Genomic DNA, 23,905 nt, shown 5'->3' with positions numbered 1-23,905 from the left:
TGGATGATTTTATTCATGGGTTGGGAAATATATTTGAAATTCAGGCAGTTTTTAAGTCATCCTCAGTATTTACTTTCTCGGAGTCCCTCTTGGATCTCCCATGTGTGCGCAGCCTGTAAATCAGCACAGGGGTATATCAAGAGTTTATTTAGCCTCTTTCATTTCCAAGATTTCCCTTTATATTTCTTAATGTTCTGCCAGTCTGTCATTTTCCCCACCTGGTGTTGCATTCTCAGGGTAGCAGAGCTGTGGCTGAGCTGAGAGGTGATTGAGAGGGGAGGTCACTAGCAAGAAGGTCACTGGCCCCCACTGTCTTAGCTTCAGTATCTTAGCTGTGTTTCTTGAATAAACGCTTCTTGATTTGTTGTTGCTTTTGTTTGGTTTCCAGAGCCCTGAAATGATTGTTTTCTACAATACAGTTCTTTTTATATGTGTTTTGGGGAGCTAATTTGCTGATCTGTTCATTGTGCTAGAGCTGAAAATCTCATTTCTTTTTGAACCTTCTGACTTTTTAGTTATTTCCCTGTGTCTCCCTCCCAACCCCGATTTAATTCACTCTAGTCAGACTTTTATCACCACTGAAATCACACTTGTCAGAGTCACTAACATCCTGTATTTGCCATATCCATTTGTCTTGTTTTCATCTTAATTTCTTATTCAGCAGCTTTTGCTATAAATGATCAATGTCTTTTTCTGAAAACTTACTTCACTTGCCCTGTAAGGTAACCTCTCTTGTTTTTTATCCTACTTTATCGATTGCTCCACTTAATATACTCCTTTTCATACCTATGGATGGATGGATAGATGGATAGATAGGTTGGTAGAGAGATACAGATATATGAATGTGTGTGTGTGTGTGTGTGTGTGTGTGTGTTTGTCTAAACTTCTTCCCTAGGTGATGTTATTAGGTCCTCTTGCTTTGAGTCCCCTTTATACAAATGACTCCTAGACACAGATTTCCAGCCCAGATTTCTACCTTGAGCTTCAGTATTTTTACTTGGATGTCTAATATTAGGATTTCAAACAGAACTTTTGATCCACTTTCAAACAAAAAACAACTTGTGATCTACTTTCTCCCCCAAATGTATTTTTAGTTTTAAAATGATCATTTGAAAAGGTAAATCAGATTATGTCATTTGCTTGGCCTCTTTGGCTTTCCTTTCATTTAGTTTAGAATTCAGTTTCATTAGAGTGAATATGACATGCCGTCCTGCCTGTCTCTCTGTACTTGTTTCCTGCCTCTTCCTTTACTCAATGGTGAAATCACATTATTCTTCCAGCTGTTTTTGAATATGTCAGGTCCACCTCTGGTCTTCCTTTGTGGCTCAGCTGGTAAAGAATCTGCCTGCAATGTGGGAGACCCGGTTTCAGTCCCTGGGTTGGGAAGAGCCCCTGGAGAAGGGAAAGGCTACCCACTCCAATATTCTTGGCTAGAAAGTTCCATGGACTGTATAGTCCAGGCGTCACAAAAAGTCGGACATGACTAAGCGTCTTTCCCTTTCAGGCCCACCTCTGGCATTTGTGTTTGAAGTTCCCTGTAACTGTAGTGCTTTCCCCCCATAGCCTCCCATGGTTCTCATCTTCATATGATTCAGAGTTGTCTTTAGATCGTAACCTTCTTTGTGAGATCTGCTCTGACTTCCCTTTCTAAAATAATAGCCCCTTCTCTCTATCATGATCTGTCCTTTTACTTTACATGAAAATATATTGTTTATTCCTCCCTGGCATCTGGTCCCATCACTTCATGACTGAGTGACTGAACTAAAAAGATACAAAAGATAAATTTCACAGAGCAAGTTTTAAAGTATTAATCAAGCCAATATTAAACAAAGCTTATGCCTAAGATACATTTAATATACAACTATTCCAAGCCTAACTTTTTACTGAGTCATTATTAGTGCATGAATGACATACTAATTCTGTAGAAAAAAAAAGTTGTTATTCTACAAATATAGTGTACCTCTTCTGTGCCAAGCATCATTTGCAATATTAAGGATATGGCAGTGAATAAGAATAACAAAGTTCTTAACCTCATGAATCTTTCAGCCTATGAAGGACAGTTCAGTTCAGTCGTTCAGTCGTGTCCGACTCTTTGCTACCCCATGGACAGCAGTACGCCAGGCCTCCCTGTCCATCACCAACTTCTGGAGTTTACTCAAACTCATGTCCATTGAGTCGGTGATGCCATCCAACCATCTCATCCTCTGTCGTCCCCTTTTCCTCCTGCCTTCAGTCTTTCCCAGCATTAGGGTCTTTTCAGATGAGTCAGTTCTTCCCAGCAGGTGGCCACAGTATTGGAGTTTTCAGCTTCAGCATCCATCTTTCCAGTGAATATTCAGGACTGATTTCCTTTAGGATGGACTGGTTGGATCTCCTCGCAGTTCGAGGGACTCTCAAGAGTCTTCTCCACACCACAGTTCAAAAGCATAAATTCTCCAGCACTCAGCTTTCTTTATAGTCCAACTCTCACATCCATACTTGACTACTGGAAAAACCATAGCTTTGACTATATGGACCTTTGCTGGCAATGTAATGTCTCTGCTTTTTAATATGCTATCTAGGTTAATCATAACTTTTCTTCCAAGGAGCAAGCATCTTTTAATTTCAGGGCTGCAGTCACCATCTGCAGTGATATTTGAGCCCAGAAAAATAAAGTCTTCCACTGTCTCCACTGTTTCCCCATCTGTTTGCCAGGAAGTGATGGGACCGTATGCCATGATCTTAGTTTTCTGAATGTTGAGCTTCAAGCCAACTTTTTCACTCTCCTCTTTCACTTTCATCAAGAGGCTCTTTAGTTCTTCTTCACTTTCTGCCATAAGTGTGGTGTCATCTGCATATCTGAGATTATTGATATTTCTCCCGGCAATCTTGATTCCAGCTTGTGCTTCTTCCAGCCCAGCGTTTCTCATGATGTACTCTGCATGTAAGTTAAATAAGCAGGGTGACAATACACAATCTTGATGTACTTCTTTTCCTATTTGGAACCAGGCTGTTGTTCCATGTCCAGTTCTAACTGTTGCTTCCTGATCTGCATACAGGTTTCCCAAGAGGCAGGTCAGGTGGTCTGATATTCCCATCTCTTTCAGAATTTTCCACAGTTTATTGTGGTCCAACAGTCAAAGGCTTTGGCATAGTCAATGAAGCAGAAATAGATGTTTTTCTGGAAATCTCTTGCTTTCTCCATGATCCAGCATATGTTGGCACTTTGATCTCTGGTTCCTCTGCCTTTTCTAAAACCAGCTTGAATGTCTGGAAGCTCACAGTTCACATATTGCTGAAGCCTGGCTTGGAGAATTTTGAGCATGACTTTACTAGCGTGTGAGATGAGTATAATTGTAAAAATGAGAAAATTTAAGCCTCCTTTCAAAAATAGTAGAATATGAACAGGAAGTAAGGGTAGATAAATATTTGAGTCCGTATACTTTATTCACATATATTCTTTTTGATGAAGGATCATATCCATAGTATATGCGTACACGCTCAGTCACTTCAGTCGTGTCTAATTATCTGTGACCCTTTAGACTGTAGTCCACCAGGCTCCTCCATCCATGGGATTCTCCAGGCAAAAATACTCTAGTGGGTTGCTGTGCCCTCCACCAGGGGATCTTCCCATCCCAGGAATGGAACACACGTCTCCTGCATCTCCTGCATTGCAGGCGGATTCTTTACTGCTTAGCCACCGGGGAAGCCCTATACTCATAGTCTTAATACAAATTCCATTACATGGAAATTTAATTTAATGGTTCTCTGTTACCTTGGTTAATGGGCCTGGGAAAATAGCTTATTTTAATATAGCCGTTGATGTTAAAAAAAACAATCTTAATATCTGAGAGGAGTCTTAACTTACTAACAGTTCTCCCACAAAACTAGCTACCTAGATGTGAACTGACAGAGTATAGACTTACTTCCTGAAGAAGGAAATGGCAACCCACTCCAGTGTTCTTGCCTGGAGAATCCCAGGGACGGAGGAGCCTAGTGGGCTGCCGTCTATAGGGTCGCACAGAGTTGGACACAACTGAAGCGACTTAGCAGCAGCAGCAGCAAACATACTTCAAAAAACAGCTTCAATTTGGAATAAAAAATGGACAGTTTTGAAATTTGTAAAATTTTGTTTCATCTGTAATAGTCAGAACTCAGAGTGTGACACTAGGTATTATCCTTGTTAAAGCGAGTATACTGTACTGTCTTGAGTTTCTCTGTTTATTGCTTCAGCTATAAACGTAACAAGTAATGGAATGAAAGATTGATGTTTTATGAAAAGGATTTTAAGTATCACTGTATACATAAGCCCAGCTCTCGTACTCAGTTTAAAGAGTTGGAAGGAGAGTCATCTTAAGTTCCCTATTTCCTTTTAGAGGACATGCTAGAACCATCATGGAGTTTATTGAAAGTTTCTACGGAAGAGGAATGTTTGTTTATTTGTGCTGTCATCTTCCAAGAACTGCAGCCCACAATGCTCTAAGACAGTTCTGCTTATTAGGCCTTTTGTCCATAAAACATCCCCAACCCCTTTATTTTGGCCTTATTTTCTAAACATAATAGCATTTACCTTCCAAATTCCCAGATACATACTTTATGATTGTAGCTATTCTAAATCATCATTTTAACAGAAATTTTGTATTTCTGTCCATTTAGCAAGTATTTTGGTATTCTTTTTCTTTGTTATATATTTTGGAGTTTATTAACTGTATTTCTGACAGTTAAGTATATTCTTGGAATTTAACTTCTTTATCTATCTATATATATATTAATATGTACTCTTCAAATTTATTACTGCAAAATTTATGTTGCAGTGTTGGGAAGTTGTCATATTGTTTAATGTTTTATTTTCTTGAAGCATAACTTTGAAACTCCCCAAAGGAAAAATTATTTGTGTGATCTATAAATTTTCAGAACTGTACACCTTCTAGTATATCATGCTTTATCTCTAGCATCTGAGCCCTCCTAGTAGGGCTAACTCAAATTTTTCACTGCATTTTGGAAAACAGGGCATGTGAGAGTTTAATTTGCACCCATATTCATTTGTTTGGTGAGAAGTTGATTATTATTATAGTTGCAGAAAATTATAATAATAATAGCTCATTTCAAATGTCTCTTGCATACATAAACCAGTCCTTCTCAAGATATTTGTAGTGAGGTACCAGTTTAAAATTTTTTCAGTTCATTGAAGACTGGTATTTTTATACAATACAAAAAAAAAATGGATTATGAGAAAAGTGAAACTTAGGAAAATATAGGCCCTACTTTTAAATGTAAGATTCATGGTTGTAAAATTGTTCTTTCAAGTTGCAATAAAGGATTCTGAACACTTATTTTTGATTTCTGTATTTATCTTACTGCATAGCAATGGTCCAACTGGTACCATATGGTACTTTTTAGTAACATATCTGTGGCCTGCTCTTTGAAGTGCTTAGTGTTATTTCAGAAGCATCTTAGTCAATATGAATAGCAGGTAGCCTTTAAAAAATATTTTCATGTGTTTCCTTTTCAGAACCGAGAGCTCCAGATCATGAGAAAGCTAGATCACTGTAACATAGTCCGATTGCGTTATTTCTTCTACTCAAGTGGTGAAAAGGTAGGTCTTTAGAATGTATTTACTGAATATTGTGATGGACTTGATATTCTTCTAGAAAAAGTTTGTATCCTGTCCTCCTATCAAAACAGCTTTGCTTATTGACTGGAAGAATTCCAAAACACATGTCCCAGTGTTTCTAACATCACAGTATGATTACTGAATATCTTTAGTTATATCAGGAAAATGTTAATGAAATGATGTTGTTGTTAAGTCACCAAGTCATGTCCGACTCTTTTGTGACCCCATGGACTGTAGCCCGTCATCTCCTCTGTCCCAGGCAGGAATACTGGAATGGGTTGTTACTTCCTTCTCCAGGGGATCTTCCAGACTCAGGCATTGAGCCCATGTCTCCTGCATTGGCAGATGGATTCTTTACCACTGAGCCACAAGGGAAAACCCTAATGAAATGATAGAGGGGATTAATTTTTAAGAAGTATCTTCTTTAGTTCTAAAGTTCTATATTTCAAAAACTTTAGCATTTCTTATATGCTCCCAGAGCCCGTGATGGTTTCCGTGTTTGCTGGAGGGAGGAAAAATGATGTCAGTTTGTTGAAGTTGGATGTATTGGAGGGGAACGGGAAGCAGGAGGACTTTGGACCAGAATGAGACTTAAACATTAGGAAGCACGTTTAACCTATTCTAGGGACAGATTCAGAGAAGGCAATGGCAAGCCACTCCAGTGTTCTTGCCTGGAGAATCCCAGGGACGGGGGAGCCTGGTGGGCTTCCGTCTATGGGGTCACACAGAGTCGGACACGACTGAAGTGACTTAGGAGGAGGAGGGATAGATTACATTAAAAAGTTGGAAAAGATGTAATATTACAGAACTTATTATAAGTGATCACTATTTATTATCACATTTAATTTTGTAAAAGCAAAGGATAAAGAAAGATCTCCTACTTTGAACTCCCTTTAGCCACCTATCCTTGGATATTCTCTTTAAAAGATACAGTGACTAATACCTTATACCCACTGGAGTTGGAAGCATAGAAAATCATATTTTCTTTAGTTTTACCATGGTCTTTTTCTTTCTGTCTGTTCACTGTTCCTTCTTCCCAGATTCAGTCTTTTCTTTACATTCTTCCTTCACTGGTTTGGGTGAAGAGTGAGGACAAGTAATAAGCACTTAAACTGTTTGGCTAAATTAACATCACTTTGAATAAGTTCATTTAATATTTTGGACCCTTCCGTGTGTGTGTGTGCGTGTGTGTTTGAGTCACTCAGTTGTGTGAGACTCTATGGACCGTAGCCCATCAGGTTCCTCTGTTCATGGAGTTCTCCAAGCAGGATTACTGGAGTGGGTAGCTATTCCCTTCTCCAGAGGATCTTCCAGGAATCCAGCCCAGGTCTCCTGCATTGCAGGCAGATACTCTACTGTCTGAGCTACCAGGGAAGCCCACATACCATGTATATACTTCCCAAATTCCTTAGATTCATAATACCTCTTGATTTCTAGCCCAGTTCTTTTTTACTTCACGTATTTCCTAGTGTACCATTTAGTCATTTTCCATTGAATTTTCTTTAGATTATTTCCTTAGCAATCTTTTTTTTTTTTCATGACAGAGCCTGTAATATGAGAAAGTACCTGTGTATTAAGCAAGGATTGTGATGTACATACCTACAGATATATAATTGTTGCGTGTGTGTGTGTGTGTGTGTCATAGCTAAGGTTTTAGCAACCATAATTAGCAAATTGGCCCTTTAGTGACTCTCATTTCATAGGTGTTTTCTAAATTTTTTTCCCCTGAGTTTAAAGATAAGCATTTGCTTATCTTAAGGACTGTAAGCCCTCATAAGTATTTAAGCTTTTTTATTTCCTAAGCCCATTACTTGGTTCATGCTACTTTTTTTTTTTTAAACCTACAAACTGCCTGTTATGTCTTTGATCTTATCTGTTTTGACATGTCATTTCTTTTTCCTGTCCCTTCCCAAATAAAATTATGGAGCATCTATTATGTTCACAGCACTATTATAATGGAATTTTGCATCCCTGTGGGTTTTGTTATTAGATGCTAGTCATTATAATACCCCACAGAGGAAAATAAATAAAGGTCAGGATTATTTGTTCCATGAACCACTGAATTGCATGGGGATTCATTTGCACAGGCCTCCCTACAAAACTCCTTGAACATCTTCTTTTGATTGCTTAATGTATATAGCTTTCCCTGAATAATCAACAAGGTCCTGTTGTATAGCTCGGGGAACTACATTCAATATCCTGTTAATAAACCATAATTGAAAAGAAAAGAATAGATATATACATATATATATGTATATATCTAATTTTATATATATATAAACCCTATATGCCAGGCACTGTTTTAGTGCTTTACAAACACTAACTCATTTAATTCTTACAAAGATAAAGAGCAGAAAGGGAAGAACAAATCTTGCAAACAAACCTTTTATGGTAACACCCAAAGGCTTACCTTGTCTGGCAACCCCTCAAATTTATTTTCCCTTTCTAATTCTGGTGTCTGTTGGTCTGTTTTTTTCTCTGTTGGTTATTTCTGTGGATTTCAACCTCTTTCTCTGGGTTTGTGTACCCATCGTTCATTGGGTTTCTACTCATCCTACTATCTGAATATTTGATCATTTCTAAATTTTTGTATGGATTTCCATCTGTCCTGAGCATTTGTCTTTCTCTCTTTTTCTTGGATTCTCTTCTCTCTAAGCCTCTGCTACTTTGGGGGAAATTTTTAAAGAAGGAAAAATTTTTACTCACTATCCTGGCTTTTGACTTCAGAACTACATACATTATTCTGTATGTTCACGTTCTACATAGTTTTATGAATAATTATTTATAACCTTATTAAGAATTCAGAATCTCAAAAGCTTTCCCTTGTTGCCTCATAATATTTTTAGTTATTGGTTATGTAATATTCCACTGAGTTTTTGTATTACATAATATTCTTAACTGTTCCCCTATTGTTATCTTTATTTTGAGAATATAATTAAGCTACCCAAAGACCTTATCATAATTTTTGTCCATAAGCACTTTCTAGTTCTGGGTAAAGTTCAGGTAGGATGGCTGTAATGTTTGACAGATAGTTCCAATGACCGCAGTTTGACCGAATGGTTATAGGAATAGCCATCCTGGTGACCTTCTCTCTTTGTGCCACCCTGCCATTTTAAAAGCTGTCTTGGGGAGTTAAACATAATATACTAGTACCCTGTAGTTGTGGAAAAGAATAGCCAATGTAACTAGAAGGAATTGAGTCAGGACAGGGACTAGAGACGTGACCAGATTAGTCTCAGTCACAGTCTTCTGGTTGGAATTATAAGTATTTAGTAATTAATTGGAGCAGCATGTAGTCAGTTATTATACTCCAAGTTACCCAATAGATTTTATTGACTCTGATTTAGTTGAGAATAAATAGTACTTTCTCCTTGATCAGAGAGAAACATTTTTTCAATGCTTTGAAACTCTGGGTTTATAGTACTTTTATGAATTCCAAGTATCTTAGAGAATAGTGTTTCTTAGTGTCAGTATTCAGCAGTAGAAGCCTGGGACTCTGCAGGAGTATGGCAACCATTTTTTGTTTTTACAGGAGACTTAGATTTTATTTAAATCAAGTAATAGTTTTCTTTAAGAAATATTTCTTTAAGTAACCTTACATATAAAATCGTTTTACCTGTGGTTCATCATAGTTTGATTATGGAGTAATAAAAGATATCTTCCTTAAATAAGACTCTCCCTCTTTTTGTATGAGTTTATAAATAGCAAGGATGTCCAGTTGATATTGTTCCTCATACCAACTTTTCTGTTGATAGTAACTGTGCAGAGGTCTATGTTCCGAAAGGGAGGTTTGTACAACTTCCTCTGGGATCAGGGAGAAGAATGGTGTGCTTGATTTTGCCTGTTTGTCACTAGCCCTGGCGAGAAAATGGTTGAGGTGAATCCATTGTGAAAAGTAAAGCGCTCTGGCTTTGTATCCAAAAATACTTGGGTTTGCATCATATTTCCGTCACTTCATAGCAGTATGACAGGGAGTGTTACCTTTGAAAGCCCTTTGCAACCCTTGTCATCTGTATAGTAGGGATTTTGTAAGGAAAAAATGTAATATAAGTGCTTATCATAGCACATGGTGTATAATTAACACATTAGCTTACAAATTACTAAGTAATAGCAAATATATATTGCACTTGCTGTGTGTCCAGACATTGCTCTAAGCCCTTTTACACATACTTTATACCTCACTTCACCCTTACTGTAACCCAGTAAAGAATGGGTTACTATTCCTGTTTTATAGAAGAGGAAGTTTAGGCAGTCAGAGTTAAGTAAGCTGTACAACCTAAGACTCATACAGCTACGGAGTGGCAAAATTAGGAGTCAACTCCACAGTCTGTCTCCAGAGTTTGTGTATTATTGCTATGCAATTCAGCACTAGAAGCAGTGTATCTTAGTAATGATTGTTGAGCAAGGGGAGATTATATAGTGTCTTCTTCGGAGAACTTTTAGAAGTAAATAGCCTTTTGTTGTATGATAATAATAGTGTACATGTGCTCATTCAGTCGTGTCTGACTCTTTGTGATTCCATGAACTGTAGCCCACCAGGCTTCTTTGTCCATGGTATTTCCCAGGCAAGAATACTGGAGTGGGCTGATACCAGGCAAGAATACTGGAGTGGGCTGCCATTTCCTTCTCCAAGGGATCATCCTGACCCCAGAATCAAACATGCATCTCCTGCATTGCAGACGGATTCTTTACCAGTGTGTCACCGGGGAAGCCCAATAATAATAGTAGTAATGCGACGGGTTGACTCCCTGGAAAAGACTCTGATGCTGGGAAAGGTTGGGGGCAGGAGGAGAAGGGGACGACCGAGAATGAGATGGCTGGATGGCATCACCGACTCTGTGGACATGGGTTTGAGTGTACTCTGGGAGTTGGTGATGGACAGGGAGGCCTGGCGTGCTGTGATTCATGGGGTCGCAGAGAGTCGGACACGACTGAGCGACTGAACTGAACTGAATAGTAAATAAATAGTAATAATAGCCCAAACTTATATAGTGCTTACTGTAGGACAGGAATTAACCTAAACACTTTGCCTTTTTTTTCTTTTCTATATTTTTGGAAGAGTTTTTGAGAGGATTGTTCTTAATTCTTCTTTAAGTGTTTGTTAGAATTTACCATTGAAACCATCCGGTGCTGGCCTTTACTTTTGGAGAAGTTTTTGACCACTGATTGAATCTCTTCTTGTTAAATAAGTTTGTTGAGATTTTGTATTTCATCTTGAGTCAGTTTAGTGATTGGTTTGTTTCTAGTAATGTATCAATTTCATCTACATTATCTAATTTGTTGGTATACAGTTTGTTCATCGTATTCTGTTATAGCCCTTACATCTGTAAGGTCAATAGTAATATCCTTACTTTCATTTCTGATTTACTTTTTTGTGTCTTCTCTCTTTTTTCTTTGTCAGTCTAGCTAAAACTTTGTCAATTTTGTTGATCCTTTCAAAGAAGCAACTTTTGGTTTCCTCGAACCTGTCGTTTTTTTCTGTTTTCTTATTTTATGTATGAACTCAGTCATGTCCGACTCTTTGCAGCCCAGTGGACTGTAGTCTGCCAGGCTTCTCTGTCCGTGGGATTTTCCAGGCAAGAATACTGGAGTGGGTTACCATTTCCACACCTAGGGGATCTTCCCAGCCCAGGGATCAAACCTGTGTCTCTAGCATTGGCAGGCAGATTCTTTTACCACTGAGTTACCTGTTTTCTGGTTTAATCTTTATTATTTTCTTTCTTCTGGTAGCTTTAGGTTTAGTTTCTCTTCTTTTTCTTGTTCTTTAGGGTATAAAGTTATGTTATTGATTTAAGATCTTCTCTCTGTATATTCCCGAGTATTTCTTTGCTGCCACCATTGAGTTTTGGGATATTTTGTTTTTGTTTTCATTTATCTCTTAAGTGTTTTCTAATTTTTCTTGTTTAAAGATGTGTTGCTATATTTCCTCTTTGGCCTGTTTGGTTGTAAACAGTGTGCTAAAAGTTTGCTGTAATAGTTTGTATAACAGTGTGCTATAATTCCCACATGTTTTGAATTTTTTGATTTCTGGTTTTATTTCATTGTGGTTAGAGAAGATGCTTGGTATAATTTTAGTTTTTTAAAACTTACTGAGATTTGTCTTATAGCCTAATATATGACCTATTCTGGATGATATCCCATGTGCACTTGAGAAGAATGTGTATTCTTCTGTTTGGGGATAGAGTACTCTCTCTGGGTTTTTGCATCTTTATTCATATTCTTTAGCCATCTTTCTTTTCCCAGTTCATAATGACTTTGTCTGGTTTTGGTATCAGGGTAATACTGGCCTCATAGAAGAAGTTAGAAAGTGTTTTCCTTTTCTGTTTTTTTGAAAAATTTCCTGAAGAATTGGTATTGTTTCTTCTTTGAAGGTTTGGCAGATTTCTCCAGTGAAGCCATTTACAACAGATGACTTCTTGTGGTAAATTTAAAATTACTAATTCACTTACTCTGATTGTAATAAGTGTACTTAGATTTTTCATTTCTTCTTTTGTCCATTTTGGTGATTTTTTCATTTCATCTAAATTGTCTTATTTATTGACATAAAGTTAATACTTTTCCCTTAAAATTATTTTTGTTTCTGTAAGGTCACTTGTGATGTCTCTGCTTTCATTCTTGATTTTGATGAGTCTTCTTTCTTTTTTGTTTCTTGGTCAGTCAGCTAAAGGTCTGTCAATTTTGTTGATTTTTTTTTTTCCCAATGAACCAACTTCTGGTTTCATTAATTTTTTAAATTGTTTTTCTGTTTTCCAATGTATTTATTGCTGTTCTAGTCTTCATTATTTCCTTCCTATGGATTTATTTTGCTCTTTTTTTTTCTCCTACTTTTACAAGGAGAAGTTAAGGTTATTGATAAGAGATCAATTTGATTAGAGATTGATTAGAGTTCATTCCTCTTTAAATGTCATATATTGGTCAAAGGCTATGTTTCAAGTCCCATTAACCAGTTATATTTTTATCCTTTACCATTGGATATGTGATTGGCTTGAATGCTGTTGTCATAGTTCAGGAAGTTCATTATTTATTTGCCACATGTTGAACCAGGGACTGATAGATCGGAATTTCCCCTCTCATTACTCTGGAGAGGTTATAGCCTTGGACACTCAGTCTTTTTCCCTGCCAGGATGAATGTGATTTTACTTCCTGGGAGTTGCTGTTGGCTCAGAGTGGCTTATTGTTTACTCAAGTGTATGGTCAGAGGTTGTTTGTAAGCCACTTGTGGCAGTATACTGCTGTATGTCGATGTATCTATGTGCAACTCAGGGAATGCTTCAGGTTTGTCCCACATCCTGCTCAGCTAGCAGCTGTGCACATCCTATCAACTTGCAGAGACGACTGTAATTCCAAGTAGGCTCTTCTTGACTATATTTTCCCTTGATTCTATTAAACTTATGGTGCCTTGCCTTGTTTGTGTTGTGAGCCTACTAGCCTCCTCTTAGTTGCCATCTACAAAGATCTCCTTTTAAACGGTTCATGAGGTTCTCATGGCAAATATGCTGGGGTAGTTTGCCATTCCTTCCTCCAGTGGATCACATTTTGTCAGAACTCTCTTATGACCTCTCCATCGTGGGTGGCCCTACATGGCATGGCTCATAGTTTCATTGAGTTATGCAAGCCCCTTTGCCACAACAAGGCAGTGATCCACGAAGGGAAAAGATTGCATCACCGATGCAATGGACATGAACTTGGGCAAATTTCAGGAGACGATGAGGGACAGGGAGGCCTGGTGTGCTGCATCCACGGGGTCACAAGGAGTCAGACAACGACTGGGCAGCTGAACAGCAGCAAAGATCTCCGTTGGTTTTCGGCAATAGTTACAGGCTAGAGTCCTTCCTTCCGTATTGCAAATAGTTAGCGTCTTGCAATAGAGCACATAGCCTGCCTTTCTCCCTGGACAGAGACCCTGCCCTCCCACCCTCGAACTGGATGAGGATTCACTTTCCCCAGAGTTACACCCCCACTGTATGAGAAGGCACCAAAAGAGGGGGCAATACCAATGGCACCCCCTAGTCTTCACAAGTTGGCCCTCCCAGCATGAGAACTGTTTCCGTGAGCAAATTGAGGATGAGATTGTCAAGGGCTTCAGCCTACTATGTCTGGAGTAGGGCTTCTCTGACTTACTTGTGGGGACTGAGTAGGGGCAGGGAGAGACGGTCTTTTGGCTCGGGTAAATCTTTTGCAACTTGGGTTACAGCTTGTCCCTCCTAGGGTGAAACTGTAGTCCTTGACGAGGAGCTGAGAGGAGAGGGTGCTGTCTGGAGTAGAGTGCTGGTTGGTGGTTGTTCAGTCGCTCCGTCATGTTCAGCTCTTTCGCAGAAAGTCCTGAATAGAGCTTCCCACACGTGGAGATAGGATAAAGGGTAAAGGTGCAGGTCTTTGCTAAAATGCCATAGATTCTTGCAGTTCTTACCAAGATTTGTTTCTTACTTGCTGTTTGCCCTTAGAACAATTTCCAGATATTTCACACAGTTGTTGGCTAAGCATTTTATCATTTTGCTTTGCTGAGGAGAAGATCTGAACTCCTTGCACTGCTGTTCCAGAAGTCTTGCTCCCCATCTTATTATTTGCTATACTTTGTGGACTGCTTAGTGAAATTGTTATTCTAGGTAGAAAAAATGAATAAAATAGAGGCCTCCAACTAAAGTGGGTGCATACTGTAGTGTAGAGGGATAAATTTAAAAAGTAATGACTGAGCATATGCTAATCAGCCTGTCTTTTTACCTCATTAACTTTAAGCTTAAGCAAACACAAAAAATTAGCACCATTTTACTAATACTTTATTAAACATATACCAAAATAAATATTTTAAAATATTAGATAACTACAATTTATATATAATTTAATCAAATTCAAATTCTTAAGAGATATTCATTTGGTTAACTGGATTACATAATGTCTTAAATCATAAATATGCAATTTTTCTTAAAATTTTATGTTTTATAAAATGCTTTTAAAATGCATTTTTCTCATTTAAACATCATGCAGTACTACTAGGTAGCTAATATTCTATTTTGTTAGTTTTATCATTGGAAAAATGGAAGTTCTGTGTGATTGGGGAATTTGCCCAGTGTTGTATAGTTAGTAATCATAGGAACCATTTTCAAACATGGATTCTTCAGCTATAGAGTCTGTTTTCTTTCCAACCACTTATTCTCTTCAAATTGTAAAATTTACTTCAGTTTACCTGCATTGTATAGTGTTTCAGGTACAAAGTGTAAAATCTGTCTACTTGAATTTGAAGAAGGACAGGAGAGAAATATACTGCAAAATGATACATGGAATGACACTTATTTGTATTAAGAGTAGAAATAGTATGGAGGAAAGTAATAAATTATTCAGAGGGGTCAGCAAATGATTTACATAGGAGAGGTGATGGTTATTCAGGATTTTGAAGCCCAAATAAGAGCTATTTTGATATTTAGTGCAGGATAGGTATGTGTCAAGTTAGAAGTACAGGATATTTGAAAAGTTGTTTGGCGTTAAATAGCATAGTCTATGTAGAGGAGATACGGGTATTTCAAGATTTCAGATATGTAAAGTAGGGAGTTATGCGGCTAGTAGTGGGATGTGAAGCTGAGAAAATAAAAGTTTCATAATTGTTTGTCAGCTTCCCTATAGGAAAGGGATTTTTTGTTGTGTGTGTTGCTGTTTTAAATTAAATGAAATCCTGTTATAGAAATGACATACATGCAGAAATGTTATACAGAGTTGTAGCTAAGTATATATGTAGTCAAGTTTACAAAATTAATGCCTCTGGGTTTTTTTCTTTCTCACCTTTTTGCTGTGTGAAAATGATAACAAGGAATTTTATTCACTGAAATAAAGAGGTTGCCTAAATAAGGCCAGTTTTGTATCTTTCTTTAAATTTCATGGTGACTTCTGTTACAGTATAATAGAAATAGATAATCTGATGAAACTTTTACTGAAGAAATGCTGACATCTTTGTTGGAGTGTGACCTAAAGAATAAATATGTAGGTAATGTAAAACTCCCTGAAGTGGATGAATTATCTAGACCTCCTCATGAGTTATAAATGTTATTTACAGCAGTAAGATGCTGACTATCATCTGCTTGAAAATGTGAATCTACGAGTTTCTTTTTAATTATCACCTTGTTTTTATGTTATCATGATATTTTAGTGAAACTAAAATATTTGTACATTCATACTGTAAAAAAAAAATTTGAAATAACAGAGGGGTAGTAGACAAAACTAAGGTCTTGATCCTAATCCTTAAATCCCCAAATCTCTTTCCACATAGGTAAATTTCCTATGTGCATATATGAGCACATATATCGTATGTAGGAGAAGGACATGGCAACCCACTCTAGTATTCTTGCCTAGAGAATCCAGTGGACAGAGGAGCCTAGTGGGCTTCTGTCCCTGGGGTTGCACAGAGTCGGACATGACTGAAGCGACTTAGCATGCATGCATGCATTGGAGAAGGAAATAGCAACCCACTCCAGTATTCTTGCCTGGAGAATCCCAGGGATGGAGGAGCCTGGTGGGCTGCCGTCTGTGGGGTCGCACAGAGTCGGACACGACTGAAGCGACTTAGCAACAGCAGCAGCAGATCATATGTTACCATAACAGCATAATAATATGGCCTTTTATGTCTATGTGCCTAGACCCTGTACCCAATTTCCTTTATTGTTAACATCTCATATCAGGATGGTACATTTATTACAATTAATGAACCATTCAGTTCAGTTCAGTCGCTCAGTCGTGTCCGACTCTCCGCGACCCCATGAATCGCAGCACGCCAGGCCTCCCTGTCCGTCACCAACTCCCAGAGTTCACTCAAACTCATGTCCACAGAGTCGGTGATGCCAACCAGCCATCTCATTCTCTGTCGTCCCCTTCTCCTCCCACTCCCAACCTTTCCCAGCATCAGAGTCTTTTCCAGTGAGTCAGCTCTTCGCGTGAGGTGGCCAAAGTATTGGAGTTTCAGCTTTAGCATCAGTCCTTCCAATGAACACCCAGGATCAATCTCCTTAAGAATGGACTGGTTGGATCTCCTTGCAGTCCAAGGGACTCTCAAGAGTCTTCTCTAACACCACAGTTCAAAAGCATCAATTCTTCGGCGATAGCTTTCTTCACAGTCCAACTCTCACATCCATACATGACCACGGGAAAAACCATAGCCTTGACTAGACAGACCTTGGTTGACAAAGTAATGTCTCTGCTTTTTAATATACTATCAAGGTTGGTCATAACTTTCCTTCCAAGGAGTAAGTGTCTTTTAATTTCATGGCTGCAGTCAGCATCTGCAGTGATTTTGGAGCCCCAAAATATAAAGCCTGACACTGTTTCCACTGTTTTTCCATCTATTTCCCATGAAGTGATGGGACCAGATGCCATGATCTTTGTTTTCTGAATGTTGAGCTTCAAGCCAACCTTTTCACTCTCCTCTTTCACTTTCATCAAGAGGCTTTTGAGTTCCTCTTCCCTTTCTGCCATAAGGATAATGTCATCTGCGTATCTGAGGTTATTGATATTTCTCCCAGCAATCTTGATTCCAGCTTGTGCTTCTTCCAGCCCAGCGATCCTCATGATGTACTCTGCATATAAGTTAAATAAGCAAGGTGACAATACACAGCCTTGACGTACTCCTTTTCCTATTTGGAACCAGTCTGTTGTCCCATGTACAGTTCTGACTGTTGCTTCCTGACCTGCATACAGGTTTCTCAAGAGGCAGGTCAGGTGGTCTGGTATTCCCATCTCTTTCAGAATTTTCCACAGTTTCTTGTGATCCACACAGTCAAAGGCTTTGGCATAGTCAATGAAGCAGAAATAGATGTTTTTCTGGAACTCTCTTGCTCTCTCCATGATCCAGCGGATGTTGGCAATTTGATCTCTGGCGCCTGTGCCTTTTCTGAAACCTGGTTGAACATCTGGGAGTTCACGGTTCACATATTGCTGACGCCTGGCTTGGAGAATTTTGAGCATGACTTTACTAGCGTGTGAGATGAGTGCAACTGTGCGGTAGTTTGAGCACTCTCTGGCATTGCCTTTCTTTGGGATTGGAATGAAGACTGACCTTTTCCAGTCCTGTGGCCACTGCTGAGTTTTCCAAATTTGCTGGCATATTGAGTGCAGCACTTTCACAGCATCATCTTTCAAGACTTGAAATAGCTCAACTGGAATTCCATCACCTCCACTAGCTTTGTTTGTAGTGATGCTTTCTAAGGCCCACTTGACTTCACATTCCACGATGTCTGGCTCTAGGTCAGTGATCACGTTATTGTGACTATCTTGGTCGTGAAGATCATTTTTGTGCAGTTCTTCTGTGTATTCTTGCCATCTCTTCTTAATATCTTCTGCTTCTGTTAGGTCCATACCATTTCTGTCCTTTATTGAGCCCATCTTTGCATGAAATGTTCCCTTGGAATCTCTAATTTTCTTGAAGAGATCTCTTGTTTTTCCTATTCTGTTGTTTTCCTCTATTTCTTTGCATTGATCGCTGAGGAATGCTTTCTTATCTCTCCTTGCTATTCTTTGGAACTCTGCATTCAGATGCTTATATCCTTCCTTTTCTCCTTTGCTTTTCGCTTCTCTTCTTTTCACAGCTATTTGTAAGGCCTCCTCAGACAGCCATTTTGCTTTTTTGCATTTCTTTTCCATGGGGATGGTCTTGGTCCCTGTCTCCTGTACAGTGTCACGAACCTCCGTCCAGAGTTCCTCAGGCACTCTATCAGATCTAGTCCCTTAAATCTATTTCTCACTTCCACTGTATAATCATAAGGGGTTTGATTTAGGTCATAACCATTACTGATGCATAATTATTAACTGACATCCAAAGTTTATTCCGGCTCCCTCAGTTTTTACCTAGTGTCTTTTTTCTCTTCCATCGTCCTGTTGGAGCTGCCTCAGTGCATTTAGTTACTATGTCTCTGAGGTTCCTCTTGGCCAGGGTAGTTTCTCAGACTTGCCTTGTTTTTGATGACATTGGCAGTGTTGAGTAGTGGTAGGTAGATATTTTGTGGACTGCCTCACTATTGGAATTTTTCTCATACGAAACTAGAGCTATAGGTTATCTGGAAAAAGACCGCAGAGTGCCATTTTCAACACATCACATCAAGGGTATATGCTGTCAACACGATTTGCTATTAATCTTCATCACCTAGCTGACCTTTTATTTTTCAGTTTTCTCTACTATAAACTTACTCTGTCCCCTCTTCCATGCTGTATCCTTTGAAAGGAAGTCACTATCAATAGCCCACACCTAAGAAGAGGGGAAGGACTCTGATGCTGGGAAAGGTTGGGGGCGGGAGGAGAAGGGGACGACGGAGAATGAGATGGCTGGATGGCATCACCGACTCTGTGGACATGAGTTTGAGTGTACTCCGGGAGTTGGTGATGGACAGGGAGGCCTGGCGTGCTGTGATTCATGGGGTCGCGGAGAGTCGGACACGACTGAGCGACTGAACTGAACTGAACTGAAGAAGAGGGGAATTATTTTCCTTAAGGATAAAGTTGCTGTGTTAATTATTTGGATTTCTTTTGGTGATGATTGTTTCTTTATTAAGCTGTTATTTATTTATATCAGTGTGGACTCATGCATATTTACTTTATACTTTGGGTTATAATGTAATAGTACTTTTTTGTAGTATTCGAAAAATCAAAAAAAATGTAGAAAGATGCTCAATCTAATTCATAATTTTAAGCATCCTATTTTTATTATTATTATTAATCAAATATTCCTGCTTTGGTCGTTGGGAGCTCTTTGCAGTTAGCCATCTGTTCTCCTTTGTCATAATTCAATTACTGTGGGCTTCAGTTTTGTTTTGGTTTTGGATTTTGAACATGTCTTTCTGGCATATAGGTTATTTTAAATTTCTTTTCACAAGTCTTTAGTCATCTTTGTGTGTGTGCATGCGCATACACACAGGCACACACACAGAATTGTTTTCATAGACTTCATTCCTAGACCTGGCATTGCTGAGTCAAATTGGATGTGTCTGTTCATCTTCACTTTGGGATGAATATTTTAGCCCACTGACTTCCCAAAAGATTGCAAGAATTGGGGCTTTCACCAGAAGTGTATAATGGTGCATTTTGGACAGACAGCATTCCAGTACTTAGTTTTCCCAGGTTGTATTTTCTTTTCCAATTTGATATGTAAGAAATGGTAGGTCATTGTTATCTTATGGCCTTTCTTTAATTATGAATGAGATTGAGCATCTGTCTTCATTTTTGTTTGCCATTTTTATGGCCTTATATTTATGCCCCTTTCCATTTTCTTGTATTAGAATGTTAGACTTTTCTTATTGATGTACAGGAGCTATTTGTATTTTAAACAAAAACAAGTGAGTTCTTTGTCACGTGTAAACAATTTTTTTTCCAAATTGTCATATTTTTATTTGGTTCTGTTTTTTTAAGCTTTACATTTTTATGTAATCAGATTGGCATTGTTTTCCGTAATAGCGTATAAATATTTTGTCCTTCAGTGTTTGCAAACGCATATATTTTTTTCTTCTGGTATATTTTTTTTCAAGATTTTGTGTACTTTTAGTATTTCTTTTCTTTGAAGGTGTGAGATAAAGATGAAGCTTTCCTTAATCATTGTTGTATGCTAGGTGCTCATCTCCTTCCCCGTCCCCTCCCCCAGTCTCCCAAGCAAAAAGAATATTTCTCTCTTCCCTAATCCATACCATTTCCTGTTAGTATTATTTCCATCTTTAGCCAGCCTGGCACGTTCATCAGAGAAAAGGCATCTACTTTGAAGATTTTTCTGCAGTGCAGGTACCCTCAACCCAATTCTGAGGAGAACCCTGGGTTACCATGATACTTTGTTGGTTGTCTTTTTACTGGGTTCTCTTACATGCTGCTTTACATCCCATCAAATTTTTAGAATGATAGTGCAATTCTACTTAAAACTGCATCTTCAAGCAACAATGCAAAAGTTGAAAACTTGGGGTAAGAGCATCATAGTAAGTTGTATCTGTTTTCCAGTGGACGAAATTATCCCAGCTTTTGCTGAGTATTTGTTAAGTGTGATCAAAATTTTGTCATGTAAATTTCTTAACTTAAAAGTGAACAGTTTTAGAGTGGAGCTCATAGAGGAGGAGCTATCAGCAGTTTGTTGTTAAGTCACTAAGTCATGTCCAATTCTTTCCAACTCAAGCAAAGAGTCAGACATGACTCTTGACTGGACATGACATGGACTGCACCACACCAAGCTTCCCTGTCCTTTGCTGTCTCCCAGGGTTTGCTCAAACTCATGTCCATTGGGTTGGTCATGCCATCTAACCATCTCATCCCCGTCACCCCCTTCTCCTCCTACTCTCAATCTTCCCCAGCATCAGGGTCTTTTCCAGTGAGTCGGCTCTTTGCATCAGGTGGCTAAAGTATTGGACCTTCAGCTTCAGCATCAGTCCTTCCAATGAATATTCAGGGTTGATTTCCTTTAGGATTGACTGGTTAGAGAATAGTTTATTAATAAAAATGATAACTGAACCATGGAGAGAAATATTCCTAGAATTATACATCATGTAGTTTGGAAGCCTAGTAACTGTTTTTTTATGTTAGTGGACTGTTTTCAGTGTCTCCAGCTAAGTATTTTGTACTTAGTTTTTTAAAATTTTCTGCTAATCTGTGAATTTTCAGTCATTCTGTTTGATAAAAGACATTGCGTTAAGAAAACAGCAGGCCTGAGATTTTCCAGAAAATTACAAGTGATAAGAATGTAGAATCCTGGTCTTTCTTTCTTCTTCAAATATTAAGTATCCTCAGTCTCTTAAATTATCTTTTGATAAAAAGATAACTACTACAAAACTACTTCGGGAACATGAAAATATTAATATCTCTGCTGTGATGACATTTCCTAGGAATGGGCACTTTCCCCTCAGGGAGGATTATTCCTGAGGCTGTTTAATTTACGGCAGAACATCTGCAGGTGTAACAAGAGCATTTAAAGAATATGATGTTGAGCCCATTCATTTCAAAACACTATTGGTGGTAGTATTTCTTGGTTTTTTTGTTTGTTTGTTTGTTTTGTTTTAGAACTCAGTTACATATACATTTTTTAAAGTGGATTTGATTTGAATACAAGCACAGAGCCATGAAAAGCGAAAGGTTGTTCAACGAACCTTTAAATATAAGATACCTCCTGTGTCTCAAAAAATGAAGATAGTTAAAACAACAACTTCTAAATGTCAAGGGACAGTTACACTATACCTACAAAATGGACAGACCTCCACTATGGTTCTAAAGAAAACTGAGAAGTTTTTGATTAATTGAGTGAATAAATAGAATTTATTTGAGCAAAAAGATAGACTTGCATTAATCTGCAGAGTACTGCTCCAAATATAATTTGAATCCATATTTCTCATAGTGTAATAAATGAGAATAGTTGACCTGGTTTTAGTAACCTTCCTTTGTGGTATTTTGTTAATATTATGAATAAAATATAGTGCCTAAAAATAGATGTCATTCATACGTCAAATGAAGCCTGAATTATGCGTAGTAGAGTGAAGTTATCTTTGTTGATCTGAACACAGTGCTTCTTCTGTAACACCTAATATTGCATCAGATTTTTTCATTAGCTGCATCTCAGTGTTGATTCCTTTTGAGCTCTATTCAGTTATACCTATCATTTATTTTCCAGATGAATTACTATCAGGTCTTATCTGTCTTTTTATGTAATGAATTGATACTTTGATTTTATTCATAGGGTTTTATATTTATCTTTCTTAACTTTTTTATTGTTGATTTGGCTTAGCATTCTAGACTACTAGCGTCCTTTAAATTCTAATTTGGTCTTCCATTTTAAGGCATTTTCCCTAGGTTTGTGGCAATATTAGGTGGCTTGTTAAAGTCAGAAAGTTGTAAATTGACTGCCAGATCCATCCCCTGATGTGTTTTATTTGACAGGCACATTGTTTTGTTTTGTTTTTAAGTAACATGCTTTTAATTATATCTTAATCTAATCTATTTTACCAGCTACCACCTCTTACTGTGTAATACATTTTGGCTTCACACATCTACATTTGTTGTTTAGTCTTTTGCAACCCTTAATAAAGGAAAACATGTACAAAAATAGACATATTAATCTACAAACTACTGCTCCACATATAATTTGTACCTCCATATTCATCATAGTGTAATAAATGTAGCCCTACAACTAGAAATCTTCCTTGAACTTGGTATTCATTTTTTAATCTGTTTGTTATTCACTTTTGGTATGGTTATTTAGCAAATGAATTAAATTACCATACATATTTCCAGGTCATTCATAAATATATTTGTGATTAGCTTTGTCAAAATTTTTTTAAAATCAAGAAACCTATAATCATATAATTGTTAAAAAAGAATAATTTTGACATCTGTATTAATGACCTTTTATAAGAAATGGGGTCATCAGAATAGCATTCATTTTACTTATTCTCCATAACACTTAATCACTTATTTTAGATGTACAGAAAAAAATGTGGTATTGTTTTTTTTTTAAATTGATAATAGTTAAAACTAAATCTTTATTCTTTGCCAGGTAATATGCTTCAAGAGCTGTATATGGATCATTTCTTACAATTTCATGACAGTCTTTTAAAGTATGTATCATGAGCAGTACTCTTTTATAGTGGACTGTGGCTTCAAGCGGTAAAGTAACTTGCTGTGGTCACATAACTTGTAGTAGCAGGGTTGGGACTTCTGTGTAGTTTGTGTGACTCAGGCTAACCTTGCCTCTTAATTACTACAGAGTATACCTTCTCTGCGTTTTTGATTTCCTCTTCTTGTCATGTTCTAGAACCTTGTTTCATCAGTTATCCCTTTCCTTTCTTAAAACTTTATTCTATTTTTATCCACCCAGCTTACAAATAAATTTGGGTCTCTTAGCCATTAAAAAGTACAAACTAAAAGCACATTAAACATTTTTATTTGACTTTCTGTTTCCTCCCAGGTTATCAGTTCTCTCCGTACTTTCACCATTAGGGATTTTGTAAGAACAAACTATATTAACTGCCTCCTATTTCTCACCTGCCATCTGTTCACTCTTGAACTCAGTACAGGTTGGTTGCTACTGGCACCATGGACTGAAACTACTCTTTCCAGCACCATCACTGAACCATTTTATACCAGATTCAGAAGCCTTTTCAGTTGCATCCTTCCTGCTATTGAAACACTTTGCTGTTCCCCATCTCAGGATTATTAAAACTCAACTTTGGGTCTTTCAGTGCTAGTCTTTCCTTGCTCTTTTATGTCTCTTAGTTCTTCTTGCTGAGTTGTCCCCCAAGGTCTCCTGCTTCTTAAGTTTCAAGGATCTTATACTCCTTTCCTTGCTCTTAAGTGAGTGGTTTTGTTCTTACAGTTTCA

The 23,905-nt window shown here is 37.8% G+C and overlaps 1 protein-coding gene across 3 annotated transcripts in view; it reads left to right on the top strand.

Annotated features, from left to right (window-relative positions):
- Window positions 1-23,905, top strand: part of GSK3B (glycogen synthase kinase 3 beta) — a 215,221-nt gene that overhangs the window by 106,891 nt on the left and 84,425 nt on the right. For all 3 annotated transcript variants that reach the window (XM_055434913.2, XM_055434834.2, XM_055434986.2), the window contains exon 3: window positions 5,492-5,575. In XM_055434913.2, the coding sequence (XP_055290888.1) occupies window positions 5,492-5,575 (84 nt within the window). The remainder of the gene's footprint in view (window positions 1-5,491; window positions 5,576-23,905) is intronic.

Source organism: Moschus berezovskii, chromosome 1 (assembly GCF_049115385.1).
Source record: "Moschus berezovskii isolate FMDL1 chromosome 1, NW_MosBer_1.0, whole genome shotgun sequence".
Classification (NCBI taxonomy): Eukaryota; Metazoa; Chordata; class Mammalia; order Artiodactyla; family Moschidae; genus Moschus; species Moschus berezovskii.
The sequence above is the reverse complement of the archived record's forward strand: the minus strand, read 5'-3'. Positions and strand labels throughout refer to the sequence as shown.